General features: G+C 44.9%; 1 protein-coding gene across 1 annotated transcript in view; it reads left to right on the plus strand.

Annotated features, from left to right (window-relative positions):
• The window catches only part of SIN3A (SIN3 transcription regulator family member A), a 29,093-nt gene that overhangs the window by 3,524 nt on the left and 11,056 nt on the right, over nucleotides 1-14,513 (plus strand). The window contains exons 2-9 of the mRNA XM_065641824.1: nucleotides 4,191-4,411; nucleotides 6,269-6,445; nucleotides 7,922-8,028; nucleotides 8,512-8,794; nucleotides 10,433-10,684; nucleotides 11,236-11,388; nucleotides 11,722-11,880; nucleotides 13,041-13,130. Of these exons, the coding sequence (XP_065497896.1) occupies nucleotides 4,223-4,411; nucleotides 6,269-6,445; nucleotides 7,922-8,028; nucleotides 8,512-8,794; nucleotides 10,433-10,684; nucleotides 11,236-11,388; nucleotides 11,722-11,880; nucleotides 13,041-13,130 (1,410 nt within the window). The 5' untranslated portion in view covers nucleotides 4,191-4,222. The remainder of the gene's footprint in view (nucleotides 1-4,190; nucleotides 4,412-6,268; nucleotides 6,446-7,921; nucleotides 8,029-8,511; nucleotides 8,795-10,432; nucleotides 10,685-11,235; nucleotides 11,389-11,721; nucleotides 11,881-13,040; nucleotides 13,131-14,513) is intronic.

A 14,513-nucleotide genomic window follows, 5' to 3' on the forward strand; every position in this document is an offset into this window, starting at 1 on the left:
ATCTGATGGGAAAACCCGAAATTTAAAAAAATGCAGGTTTTTGAGATCTTACTTGATGAAAAGCTGTGGAGCTGCCACGGGAGAGGCAGAGGGGAAGGGATGCGCTCCGCTTATGTTTATCGGTCCTGCTGGCCTACGCAAGGCAGATGGATGGGGAAATCCGCTGATGAGGTTGGTGGGGTAGAATTTCATAATTCCGATGGTGTTACTGAGATGCAATGGACCTTTTTTAATTTTTTTTTATTTTTTTTTTTTTTTAACCAGCTGAGGATCCCGTATGCATTTGTGGTTTGTGCTTGTAACACTGAGCACAGCCAGGAGGTACCATGGGTGAGGGGCTCAGAGGCGTGTTCCTGCATGGTGTCCCTTCCCCGCAAAAGGGGAGCGCTAAAAACCTTGGAAAATAAATCAATAGTACAGTTTTCATCCTCCTGTAGGCAGAATGTAGTGTACTCTAACTGAAGTTAGAAGGTAGTTTGGATAGAAGCGGTGCTGGGGAAAGGAGATGTAATTCTCTGTGGACTGCACAGAGCGGGACTCAGTCTGTTCAGTTATTGCTGCACTCTCTCACGTGTGCCTCAGGTTAATGCTTTTAATGAAGGAAAGTACCTGAAGTGCGTGACTTGTTTTCGGTCTGTGCAGTCCTTGCTGTATTTCTGGGGTTTTTTCTTTTTTTTTTTTTCCCATCCCATTTTAAGATTACAGATGATGCAATTTGAATTGAGGCTTTCTAAATCTTCGAGTCAAAGTCCGTATAGGGATGCCAGAGGTGTGCGCTGCGTTTCTGAGAAGACAATATAAGAGTCATACTGTTTGTAGTGTGATGCAGGGTGGCTAGCTGATCCAAGTCTTTGACACTGCCGATTGCAATTATGTTTTTTTCCTCAAAACACCTTTCCACATTAGCTGGGCTTTGCTGTCAGCAAGGTTGCTGAGAGAAATCAGTTGTTGCTGAGGGTGGGAGTGAGTCGAACTGCCCCTTTGAGCAGCAGGCTTCGGCTACATCAGTTTAAAATGACATGACTAGTCTTGGGTTTCATCACAGCCTTGCTCCTGTATCAGCCGTCCGGTGTGCCATAGGAGGGCAGGACTCGCTGCACGACAGATCTCTGCAGCTTCTGCATGGGGAAGATCCTTGGAAGATGCCAGGTCAAGATCAGCAGGACCTCAGTGAGGGAATGAATGCACTTTTGGAGCATTCGGCATCATGTTTTCTGCTGCAAGATGCAGACCGGTTTCTGCTCTGGTGCAGGTTTCCTCGCCCTTCAGTGCTTCTCCCTCTCCGTAGAGGTTTGGTGGTGGTGGATGCACAGAGTTGACGTCACTGGTCTGCTAGCTACAGCAGAGTATCGAGATAATCTCTCTGCTAGGGTTAAAAAAGCCTGTGAATTACTAATCTTTGTTAAGTGATGGTCTGCCGTGAGCCACAGCGAACGCAGACCCTAAATAGGAGTTTAGCAAGGTGTTACCTAGGAAGATTGACTAATGCTGTTGACTGTAATATCGACTATTTATATAGACTAGAATACGAACTTTTAAAGTTGAAGTAAGTACAGCGCTTGGATAGAGGCAGAGTCCAAGCTCAGCAAGGGGAATTCAGAGGGAAGAAAAACCTCCAGGAGCTTTGATTTTCACTGGACAGAAGCTTTAGTGTTGACCACGCAGCAAACTAGGTTTCTGGAATATTGCTCACTTGGGCTACGAGAATCAGGAGCTTCAAAACCTGATGTTCAGGCTGCTGGGATGTGTGTGGTCACGTCTCCTCGGTGCTACGATGATTCCCACGGCCTTGCAGGGCTGAGATGTTTGGCGTCTCCGTGGGGAAAAGGCTTCTCCATCAGCCTGAGGTGGCATTTTAATCCTCGTAACTTGTAAGGCCACATGAGTCTTCCAGGCAGCTGCTGTCCTCAAACAGCCTCTGCTTTCAAGGTTGATTAGTCCATGCAAAGCGACAAGTGTGGTGTGGTGCTTTGGGAAGTGAGACACAAGCCTGGGACACTTAACAGCTGCCACACCACCTTCAATGTGTATATATACATATATATACATGTACACACACCTCATCACAGACAGTGTGTTAAGCCTGCTGGAGCCATTTCACTGCTTTGTAGGAAATCACGTATGAATTTCGGTTTTGAGAATGTTCCTGCTTTGGGGATACCGTTTGTATATGTCTGCGAACCAGCAGCTCTTGGTTGCTCCTGTGGGGAAGAAAAGCTGTTGCACCACGGGAAGGGTGAGGGGCAAACCAGCCTGGGAGATCATCAGAAAGCAGAAGGTCTGGCTGGGGTACCAATGTCGAGAGTAGAAGGATATCCAGGTTGGGGAGCAGGTTATAAATAGATGCCAGCAAAGCTTTGCCCAGACTTTACTTGCATCGTCAGCCATTGTCACGGGAAATCCTGACTAGCTCTGCTCGCAGGATGGTGGTGCGTGGCCAGCTTTGCTCAGTTTAGTCCCAGGCCTATTAGCATAAAACTGAACACTTCTGCAGAGCTGGATGTGGGCTGTGCTGGAGGGGAGTAGCTCCAAGTGAAGGTGTCTATTTGTGAGCAGAGACCAGCTGAATGAAAAGACACCCCACGCAGGCACCACGAGCAAAATGAGCTCCTGGAGTGGGTTCCTCCTCTTTCGGAGGGTGTGCTGGAGGTCAGACCTGCTTAGGATTTGTAACTTGTAAGTAAAATCCAGCTAGCGAGCTTTCCTCTTTACTTGGGGTGAGGTGTCCTCCCCTGCCTCCTCCAGCTGACTTCTACCTGCCAGATGTATTGGGGACCTGATAAGGGACTGTTCCGAGAGGTTAAACTTGAAGAGCAACTTCAAAAAGAAATGAAGTCATCTGCCTTCTTGTCCTACCCCCGCCAAGTGAAAGAAGAGACTGGTACAGAGGGACACGGAGGGGAAAACGCTGCGTTGCACGAAGCTCGTGTTTTCAAGCCCACCTTGGTCTGTTCTGAACCTCTGTACTGCTAGTTCCCGTTTACGTATTTGATGTACACTGAGAGATTGGTAAATGATCTTTTGATTAATTTCATTAATGATGGATTTAGACTGTGAAGAGCTGTCCTGACTTGGTAGATGAGGACTGGCTTAGGTGGCTGTTGTACCATTATTCTGGGGGAGCTTCCTTCCCTCTGGTTTATCAGTGGAAGTGTTTAACTGCACTGGAACAGAAAATGACTTGCTTTGGAGAGGTCCTGATGCATCAGAGGCAGAAGAGGGTGGATTTCGCTCTGTCCTCTGTCCATCAAACTCCTTAATAGGCTGCAGAAGCTTTGAGCACCCAGTGGTTTGATGAACAGCAGATAACGTCTCAAGGATGGCAGTAACTGTCAACGCATAGAAAACGGCACTGGAATTTGCTCACAGAAAAGAGTAGGTGAGTAGTTCAATCAGAGGGAAGAATTCATGGCACTTTTTGGAGCAGGACAGTGGCAAAATCACCCGTCAGATTTGAAGCGAAATGAAGTTGCATAAAGACAGCTTGAAGTAGGGCAGGAACACACCTGCATGTTGGAGAAGGAAAATATGGGAGGGGAGGCGGGAGCTGCTGATGTCTCAGTACTGGTGAGCGGGGCCAGGACGCTGGGAGGACGCGGCTGTGTGGCTTACGGTATCCAAAATACTCCTAGTCTGGTAGGTCTGCAGGTTTTGCTGAGGTTACACATTTTATGTGTATTAAACGGAGAATGCTTTAGTTTGGGCCTTTGTAAGCGATTTCAAAACCTGACTATGCATCTGGCTTTTTGCTGCCTTCTTCCCCCTTCCTCCCACTTTTCGAAAGCATCTCACACAACTGGCTGTCTTCCTGCTTGCACTGTCCAGGAGGTGGGTTTTTTCTGCTTTCATTGTAGGCAGCTTTGTCCAGGCTGTGTGTCGGTGTGTTCAAATACTGCATTCAATGAGTTTGCATCTGTCAGGGTCTGTGTGTGCTGAAGATGCCCCTACTAGCAATGTTTTTTAAGTGAGATTGAAGAAATTGTTAACTTTTAAGCAGAGTATTTTATTTCCAACAATAAGGCTGCGTTTTTTGTGATTGCATATTCTGTGCAGAAAGCTGAATCTTAATTCCACTTTCCTGTCTTGAGATACTGGTGAATGAATAGACAGAAACTTGCCCTACCTGCTCATGGTGGCACTGAGCGATGAATCAATTACCTTTGTTAATTAATTGTTCTGGTTTTTATCAGGTTTTGTAGTGCTTCCCGAGCATGAGTTCAGAATGAAGCGGCGATTGGATGAGCAGGAGTCACCTGTGTATGCGTCGCAGCAGAGACGTATCACCAGCACCACCGAAGCTTTCCAGCACCAGCACCGCGTCCTCGCCCCGGCCCCGCCGGTCTATGAGGCGGTTTCGGACACCATGCAGTCTGCCACGGGGATTCAGTACTCGGTAACTCCCAGCTACCAGGTGCGTGCGCTCGTCCCCGTCGCTGCGGTCCTGCTGCCTGACCAGCCAGCACCGCATCGTTTCACAATAGGATTCTGTATTTGAGACGAGGTCTTGTTTTAGTAAGCAGGGCTTCCTTAAGGAAAACCAAGATTGAACAATATGCTTATCATACATCTCATTTGAAGCATTTGCTTTAAGACTATTGGCTTCGTTCATGTTCAGAGCCACCTGAACAAACGTGGTGTTGTTTGGCTTTGTTAAACACGGTTCTTTTAATGATTCTCTCAGATCACGGTCTCTGAATCCTAGAGGCAAGTGTGTGCAGGGCTTTTTCACCATTTTTCTTCACTGGGAAAATGTTTGTTCTTCTGGTTACTCTGTCATGGGTGTTTGAGAGCTTAGGTGATCTTAAGCTTAACAGACTGGATTGGATCAGCATTTAAATTGGAGACTTTCAGGAAAATTGAAGTGTTTCAGAAAACATTACCCCAGGGTCATTAGGTTGCACTCTTTCCTCTCTTGCCTCCTTTGCAAGGAGCTGTCAGCTGGAGAGAAAATAAAAATCTACTTTAGGAGTGCACTGGAGATACCTCCCAGGGAAAGGCTGTTTCTGTGTTACTTTGCCATGTTTTTGGCATGTTGCTGGTGAGCTGCTCTCCCTGTTTAGGGCTGAATTATACACACAGCTTCTTCCTTCCTTCTGCAGAAGGGATGTTCACACTGACAGTAGCAGCCATGGAGCTGAAGAGCCTGCAGGCAGACACTTGCAGAGACTGGAAGAGGATGTGTTTATGCTGGCAGTCCTTCCTAAAAAGAACTTGGATGGCCCAGCAAGCAAATTGTTTCTTGTTCATGAGAAGGATTAAAAAAAAAAAAAAAGTGCATCCCATTTAAAAAAAGCTTGAATGGAAAACCACATTTGTGTAAAATGAAAAGTAATTTACTTTTTTTTAAAGGCTCTTTTAATGGATTTTCCAAACTGAAATTTTTCTGGTTTAATTTATGAAGGAGACACAAAAAGTGCGTGCCTCCTGTTCCCTTCCCTGTTTTTCTAGGGGAGATACCAAGCTGAGTTTTCCCCAGTCTGCTGGTGCCAGAGAGCCACAATTTGACTTCCAATACGCAAACTGAATAGCAACAGTATAGAAGCTTGTAAAGATTCATTCAGTCACTCATATTGTTGCTTGTGACATGTATCATAGAAAAAAGAGAGAACCTTGACTCTATCGGACTAAAAATCCCATTTTATGCCCCTTTTGTAGGTCTTTATATTAGTGTTAGTGACTAGACAGCCAGTGAGTCTGCAGGCTGGAGAGAACCTGTGTTTGTAACGTGTTTGCAGAGAGGCCTGTCCTATATTTGGAGTATAGGATTAGAGTTGTCTTGTTTCATTTTTAGGTCTCTCTGGGTCATCATTGAAGAAAACAAAAGGTTGTTAGCACACTTTTTACAAGGACATGTATTATAGTGATTGAACAAGGGCTAATGGCTTTAAACTGAAAGAGATTTAGATTAGATATAAGGAAGAAATTCTTCCCTGTGAAGGTGGTGAGGCCCTGGACAGCTGCCCAGAGAAGCTGTGGGTGCCCCATCCCTGGGGGTGTTCAGGGCCAGGTTGGACGGGGCTACGAGTGACCTGGTCTGGTGGATGGTGTCTCTAGGTGGAACGGGATGATCTTTAAGGTCCCTTCCAAGCCAAACCATTCTGTGGTTCTATGTTTCTATGGTTACAGCTCAAAGTGCCTGTGTTCTGCTTCCTTAAAATTTTACTCGTGTACCTGGCTGTGGGAAGACTGACCTTGCTCTCTGCCCGTGCGGCGAGCGGAGGCGGCGGCAAAGCCGTAGCCGTCCCTGATGTCCTCTTTGCCTCGCCAGGTATCGGCCGTGCCGCAAAGCTCGGGCAGCCACGGCCCAGCCATCGCGGCCGTCCACGGCGGCCACCACCACGCCGCGCCGGTGCAGCCCCACGGGAGCCAGGTGGTGCAGAGCCACACGCACCCCACGCCGCCCGCCGTGCCGGTGCAGGGCCAGCAGCAGTTCCAGAGGCTCAAGGTAACGCTGGGCATCACTGCCTGAAGTCAGCCAACCTCTGCTGAAACACTGGCGCAACCAGGGGCCTTCTTCTGTTTGGTGTGTAGGGGAGGCCAGCCTGCAAAGCCAGCCGGTGACCTCTGTAAAGCTTTCATTTTCTACACCTTGTAGATGCTTCTCCTGTTGGGAGGACTATTGAATGCAGAAAGAGACTTGTTTCAAATAGCATAATAAAAAATGGACTTGCTAGGGAAAGATCAGAGGCAGGAAGGAATAGGAAAAAGTATTGATCAGAGGATTTGTGTGAATGGGTTAAATTGCCAAAACATTTGGTGCTTTTCTGAACACATGGCTTATGTGGGTGGTTGTGTGGGAGTAATTTGGGAGTAAGGCAGGCTCTATTCTCGGATTATGTGCTGCAAAATCCTTTAAAAAAAGAGAAAAGTCCACCAAAAATAACCCATTTAAGTAGCTACATTTGGTTCAGCTCTAGCGAGAAGGCCACGTATATACAAATTGATGCCTGTTTCTTAGTCTCTTCCAAACACGGTGCGAGTCTCCTCCAGTTGTGGTGGAACTTGCTGCCTCGTTGGTGAGAAGCCCTTTCCTTTTTGCTGAATGTAGGACACTTCATTCCTAGAGACCTCTAAAAATGGTTTCAAAATGTGTAGTTCTTTCTCCCAGTGAAATCAATGGCAAATCCTCTGCCAATGCCAGATCGGGGCTATACATGATGGTCTTTTCTTCCTTTTGCTGTTGTTTAATTTCAGACAAAAGAGGTCCCATGCGTAGCTCTTGGAGCTGATGGGTGCGTGGCCGGGCTGTCGGAGGCGATAGGGACCCCGAGCTCTTGCTCGAGGCTGTGGCTGTTCTTTTCAGTACATCTGCAAATCGGATGTTGGTACACGAACGGTTCATAAACTACTTGCTGTTTGAGGTGTAAAACAATTTACCGCCCACAGTTGCCATTTTCAAAATCCATATATATATTGAACTGAAATGTCTGGCTTTTAGAAAAAAAAAAAGTGCAAGCATGTACCTGGCAGACATCTACTACACTGAATATGTCATTTCCACTTTCTGCTTATTCTTAGACTTCTGTAATAATTTCCACATATGAATGCAGGAAAAATACTCAGTCTAGTTCTGTTTATCCTAGCAGTCGCTTCAGTGATGGTAAATTTGGAATATGTGTTGTGTTGTTTTTTTTTTTTTCCTGAGTAATTCTGCTGATCTGTGTTGCTTTTTTTTTTTTTTTTCTTCCTATTCATTTCTTTTTGGTACAGTTTTATCTTGTGAGCCAGGAGTGGGAAGTGAGTATGTCTTATTCAAGTGGTGCTGGTAGTACACTAACCAGGCTCATGATCTTTTGCTCTTTAATTCCCCGCCCAGGCTCAAGGCTAACAGCTGTGTTTTCAAATAATGTGTGTTTTGCAGAACAATGGGAGGTGAAATAAAATCTTCTCAGCTAATATAACCTGTCTGTTCTGTCCCCAGGTGGAAGATGCATTGTCTTACCTTGACCAGGTGAAGCTGCAGTTTGGTAGCCAGCCACAGGTCTACAATGACTTCTTGGATATTATGAAGGAATTTAAATCTCAAAGGTAACAAGCTGCATTTTGCTTCTTCCTTCCAAGTTAGAAAGGGCGTATGTGGGCATGGGAGCGACGTTCTGTCCTTCCCTGGGCAAACTAACACACCTCTAGCAGCAGTGTAAAAGAAGTTGTGTGCGTGCTTTTCTGAAAGTTAAATGCATCCCTTCGTTTCTGCTAAATCTCTGCTTAGAGTGGGAGTTCACAAGTTCAGCCTTGGTAGCTGATTCATCTGGTTGTCTGGTTCTCTGCCCGTTAATAATGGTCAGACCTGGGACTAGATCTCATAGCTATAAAATGCTGTCTGGGCTAATAAAAGAGTTTAATGTTGTTCTGAAATTCAATAGCAGATGTGTAGGAATCTGTTTTGCGTTGTTTTGTAGGTTAGAGGTGATAAGGTAAAAATTCGAATGGGAAATTCTTGTGGGGAGAACTTGGTCTGCCACTGGCAGGGTCTGTGAGAATCATGACATTTTGATCTTATTCCTCCTTCAGTATTGACACTCCAGGAGTGATCAGCCGCGTGTCGCAGCTCTTCAAGGGCCACCCAGACTTGATCATGGGTTTCAACACCTTCTTGCCGCCTGGTTACAAGATTGAGGTGCAAACAAATGACATGGTGAATGTGACGACACCGGGGCAGGTTCACCAGATCCCCACTCACGGCTTGCAGCCTCAGCCGCAGCCCCAGCCCCAGCATCCATCGCAGCCTTCGGCGCAATCCACCCCAACACCAGCACAGCCAGCACCGCAGCCACCGCCTGCCAAAATCAGCAAGGTGAGAGGCTTGGAATGACATAGATCAGTAACACAGGGATCCTGCTGCCTCCAGCTGAAACTGGTATGCAGCTAGAGAATGAAAAAGGAACTTCTGCTTTGCTTTTTCATAGTATTCATGAGCCTCTGCCTGTGTTGTGCTTCTACTGCTGGATTAGTTTCTCCTTTTGAAACTTCAGTTTGGTTTGACAGTAATTCAAATAAGCCACCTTACAGCTTTGGAAAAGCTTTGTGGCTTTCAGCGGGGAACTGAAAAGTGCTCAGGGAATCTGGTTGTCCCAGCAGTGGTCCAGCAGCCCCAGGAAAAGGTTTCTGAAATGCGTTTGATGTTGTGAGAAGGGTTTCCTAGTTAAAGCACTGGGCACATGTTGAACTGCCTGCATTTGTGTGTATTGTCATGGAATAACTGAAATCCTTCATAAAACAGAGGCCATGATAAAGATGTTTCTCTTGCTGTGAAAGTTTGTGTGGTTTCAAATGCTTGGGGCAATTAAGCCTTTAGAAGACCTTGATCAGTGATTCTGCATTGCTTGGAGTCTTGTTTTCAGCTCAAACAGCTGTTGTAAAATAGAAGTCTAATTCAGCCATCAGTTATATGGGCACAGGAGTTGCTGGCAAAATCAAAAGTGCAACAGTTCAGACAAGATGACCATGATGTTCCCTTTAGGTGTCAATGTGTGTGCCTGAAGCTGAGACCTTTCAATAGCAAACAGAATTTGACTCTGCTTTAGAGATAATCCAGATGCTACTGTCCAATAGATGTATTTTATGTGATTGAAAACAGAGTATGATAACATAAAAGGTATTCAGGGACCTTACTCCAGGTAAAATATTACATATTTCAGCCTCAAAATGTGGAGAGATTTGAGAGCTGATATCTCAATATTGAAAGAAATTCCAGTTTTCCCTTGCTGTTGCCTTACTTTACACATCTCAGAATTCTTCACTGAGGCAAAATAACTTGCAGTGTTGGAGCGAGTTGTGCCTGTGCATTTTGGCTCTGTTACATTTTTGAGATAGTAGGTGTTGCTTGTTGGATTTCAGTCAAAAGCAATTACCAAGGCAAAACTGCTGTTAATCACAACAGCTTGAATGGTCTGGGTGTTTTCTCTCTGAATTCTAGTCTCTACTGGTCCACTAAATATTTATCTATTTATTTGCTTTGTGTAATAGTTTTCTTCTGCTTAGTCTACTTGTACTTGTGCTTCTGTTAATCCTTAAAACCCAACTCTGACTGTGAAACGGCACTTCTTAATTTTGACTCTTAAGAGCAGTTTCTGCTTAGACAGCCACTAGGAAGTGTTCGGTTTATGAAAGATATTGTTCAAATTCCCTAGAGCTGTGAAGGGTTGAGTAGCAGTTTAAAAAGATCAGTCTTTTAAGGAAGTGCAGCAAAAGTCATCCAGGGCCAGTATGTGGGAAGAGGTGGTTAACCTGGATGTGGTAGCAGGAGATTTTGTCCAGTTGTGATATTCCAGCTCGGAGGTATCTGTTGAATCCATGTCGTTCCACTGTTGGCATCAGATACAGTTACGTGCTGGGTTGTTTCCTCCATATGATCCATATACAGAATAAAAATGCTTTTATTCCCAACATAAAGGAATCTGCTAATTTCTAACGTGACTTCTTGTCTTCTTAGCCATCACAATTGCAGGCACATACTCCTGCCAGCCAGCAAACTCCCCCGATTCCACCATACGCATCACCACGTTCGCCACCAGTCCAACCTCATACACCTGTGACAATCTCTCTGGGAACCACCCCATCCCTGCAGAACAATCAGCCTGTTGAGTTTAATCATGCCATCAACTATGTCAACAAGATCAAGAATCGGTTCCAGGGACAGCCAGACATCTACAAAGCCTTCCTGGAGATCCTCCATACATATCAGGTGAGCATTAACAATGCAGATGCGAGTATATGTATGGTTATTTCTCTTTCTTTGCCATGGGGAGCTAACTGTGTCCATCCAATACTTGCCTTTGGGTCTTCTGCTGGATTAGCGTTGGCCAGCAAGCTAACTAGGATTTTTTCAAATGAGAAGATTATGTAGCAGCATGAAATAATAAGATTTCAGTCCGTCATCTTTGTTTGCAAGTGTCTGAAATGCCTATTTAAAAGTCATATTTAGTGTTTTTTCATGAGCACGGGTCAGGAAGAGACAACATGGCCATAATACTATGTTAAAGATAAAGAAACGGCTGCTTTGATCAGTGTCCTGCTTGTCCAGGGCCAGTTGGGCATTTAGTATATATTTATAGTATATAGAAGAATATGTATTTAGTGTGCGTATGAATCATTCTAGTAATATAGCACGATTCTTTATGTAAGCTGCTGAGAGCTTTGCTGCTTTAGTCTTTGTATCACTGAGGGCTTTTTTTTTTCTTTGTCACTTAAATAGTTTGTGTGTCCTTCTGACGCTTCTCCTCTTTTCCATGGCAGAAGGAGCAGCGTAACGCCAAGGAGGCAGGAGGGAACTACACGCCAGCTCTGACGGAGCAGGAGGTGTACGCGCAGGTGGCTCGACTCTTCAAGAACCAGGAGGATCTGCTCTCGGAGTTCGGACAGTTCCTGCCTGATGCCAACAGCTCTGTGGTGAGTCGTCTCGGAGACAGATTGGAACTGAAAGATGTGGGGGAAAACTGGGCTGTGTGTAGCCAGAGTTCAGAAAAATGCACTTTTGCCGTTTGTTTCTGGGGGGTTTTTTTGAGTGATCTTTTGCTGAGTGTGAGAATGGCATCAGGGTGTTAGACTGTGTTTTCTGGCCATAACTTGTCTTTTAAATACAATCCCTTTGCCTAAAAGAGTTGTTCTAAAACTGCAATAACTGTGGCTTAGAACATCTAGACCTAGGAGGTGCAACATGTTTTTATGCCTGGATGTGTGGAACTCGGGTCTAATGGCCTTATGGGTTTGTCTCTAAATAAGCTGTTAAGTAAGACAACTGCAGAGAAAGTGGAATCGGTCAGAAACGATCACGGTGGCACGGTGAAGAAGCCACAGCTCAACAACAAACAGCAAAGACCCAACCAGAATGGCTGTCAGATCCGGCGGCACTCGGGAACGGGAGCAACCCCTCCGGTGAAGGTGAGAGTTGCTCGTGCGGCAGCCCAGGAGCGGGGTGTGTTATACAAATTGGGTGATTTTTGCAGCACAGGCTGCAGATTGAGGAAACAGAAACTAAACTTTATGAATTCCTTGTTTCTAAGTGCAAGGCTTTGCCTCTGTTTTTCACAAACTGGTGGTTTTATCTGTACGTGAGGGTGGTAATAGTTATGTTACTGCCTGGGGAAAAACAGGGCTTTCCCTGCTTTATTAGGATGCTGCAGAACACGTTGCAGTAGTTTTATGGGTGAATAAAGCGGTGTTTGGTGATGAGGGGGAGATAGGGGTTGTGGTGGTAAAAGTCTCAGGAAAATCACAAAACAAATTGGTCCAAAATTTGTAGCAACGTTTCTAAGGCACGTGGGAAGGTAAACTGAGGGAAAGATAAAGGTGCGTCTGAAAGCTTTGTTGTAGCAGATGCAGCAGAATCATGTTTGTTCATCTTTCCTCTCATAAACCTTGTAATACAATGATGAATGATTCTTCTCTTAGCAGAGTTTGCCATTTTCAAATGATGCACAGTTTGAGAGAGCAAGGCTTTGTAGTGTTATAAAAATTGTCCAATGGCCAGGTGTTTGTGCATGAAGGATAAGTTTGCCTGCTTTGTTTGAAGGTGGTGCATCAAAAATTGTGATGAAAAACATCAGCCGACATAATCGTATCCTTTAAATCCAGTGATTTACTTCCTTATCTGAGGATGTAGAATTCACTGCTGGTATGGGGAAAATAAGGGATCTTGCAGTGGAATGCAAGAGAGAAAAAGCAATATGGTAATTTTAGGGAGGTGTAAGACTTAAAGAATTGGATGAGTGATAGGAGGAAAAAGAATTGATAAATTTGTAAACTAGTTAGAAAAATGAGATGTGTTGTACCGTGACTGTTTCAGTCAACTACTTACAGAAAAGGATGCAACAGTGTATTAAAAATATTTGGAGTTCTATGCTGCTGATTAACCTTTAATACATTAATTTGTGGTGCACATTTTCATACAAGTTTCCTTTGAAAAAGCCACGTTTCTTTTATTTAAAAGCAAATGGTGGGATCAGGGAGCTGAAACCCTTGTGTGATAGATAATCAAAATGTGGCAACTTGCTCCACTGAACAGCCCTTTTTTTCTTGCATTCCTTTTTTGTTGTTAACAGAAGAAACCAAAGCTGCTTGGTTTAAAAGACCAGTCTTTGACGGAAGCCAGCAAACACGGTGTGGGGACAGAATCTCTCTTCTTTGAGAAGGTGAGAAGCAAGATTCAGAGAAAGCAGTCTCACATCATTGATTTATGTTCTTAGCGTGTATACATCCAGATTTTTATCACAGTGCAGTATGTGATATATATACCACCCTGATAACATTTGTCAGCTTGACCTCAGAGGTATCACACGACCTTTAAGTCAGATCTGTTGCATTTTTTTAAAAGACTGATGATCTTTTTTATGTGAATACTTGTGTGTTTTCCCCAAAGGTCATTCTCCAGCTTTTCAACCACTGCCGGTAGAGTTTATTTGCAGGAATGGGAATTTTTTTTCTTTAATGCATGCTCCAAATTTTTTTTTCACCTTTCTGAAATCCCCGTACAACTGATGTGTGATGTGTCTTGCTGTGTTGGCTCAGCTTGCTGCACCCATCCACAACCTGCTGCCTGCAGCGGGGGAGCTCAGTTTACAAAGCAGCTGATTCATGACAACATTGTTTTTGTTTTTCCCGAGAGATAAATCTAATTAATTGCACGGTTGTTACCTGTTGCTGGTTTACCACACAGAACAAATGAAAGATATGTGGGATGTTTCCTTGGTGTCTTCCCTAAGATGTCCATACATTTCCTTATGCCTCAGAGTGGGGCATATAGTGAACATAAACAAGTCTTTTAAATAATAGTCATGTGTAGATGAAAGTCTTGGCTGCTCCCTGATGATGTCGTGCATTTTGCAGTGTGCTGCAGACCAGCTGATGGTAATTGGGAACCAATCCATTGCTCAGAGGATGTGTAGGTGTTAACATGAGTAAACCTCGAAATCCCTGCTGTAGAATTATAAACATAATGACAAAGATCTTCATGATGATAGATCTCTGTCCGATGTATGGATGTTAACTGTTCTCGTGGGAAGGGTAATGGTGTTGGGATGAATTGTTTGGTTTCCTCGTGCTGTGAAGATAAGGGTGACAGAAGCTGGTTTATCTGCGATAACCTGAGCTGTAACACAGGCAGAGGCTGGAGCACAAATCTCTTACCCCTGCTCCCTACCTGCAGTATTCTCCAGTGTTTAAAGTCAGCCTGGGTGGGTTTGTGGTGCTGCAGTTACGACGGACGTTGCCCACAATTCCAGTGTTTTGTAATCCAGCTGTTCCGGGATTTTTGAGGGATTTCATTCCTCACTTGCAGCTCCTTTCTGCAGGGAGTGCCCCAGGTGCTGATGTTGCAGGGCACACCCAGCACAGAGATGGCTCATGTTGGTGTCTGTTTGTCCGGCCCTGCATACGGGGCAAGTCACCCTCTGTTCAGCTCATTTACAGATTTGCGTTCTCATTCCATGTGTAATTTCCGTGTGTCGGTGGTAAGCACAATGTTGAATCCAGGTGTCCTGGACAGCGGTAGCTCACCCAGCTCGGTCTCACCCTGA

This window comes from Caloenas nicobarica, chromosome 10 (genome assembly GCF_036013445.1).
Source record: "Caloenas nicobarica isolate bCalNic1 chromosome 10, bCalNic1.hap1, whole genome shotgun sequence".
NCBI classification, from domain to species: domain Eukaryota; kingdom Metazoa; phylum Chordata; class Aves; order Columbiformes; family Columbidae; genus Caloenas; species Caloenas nicobarica.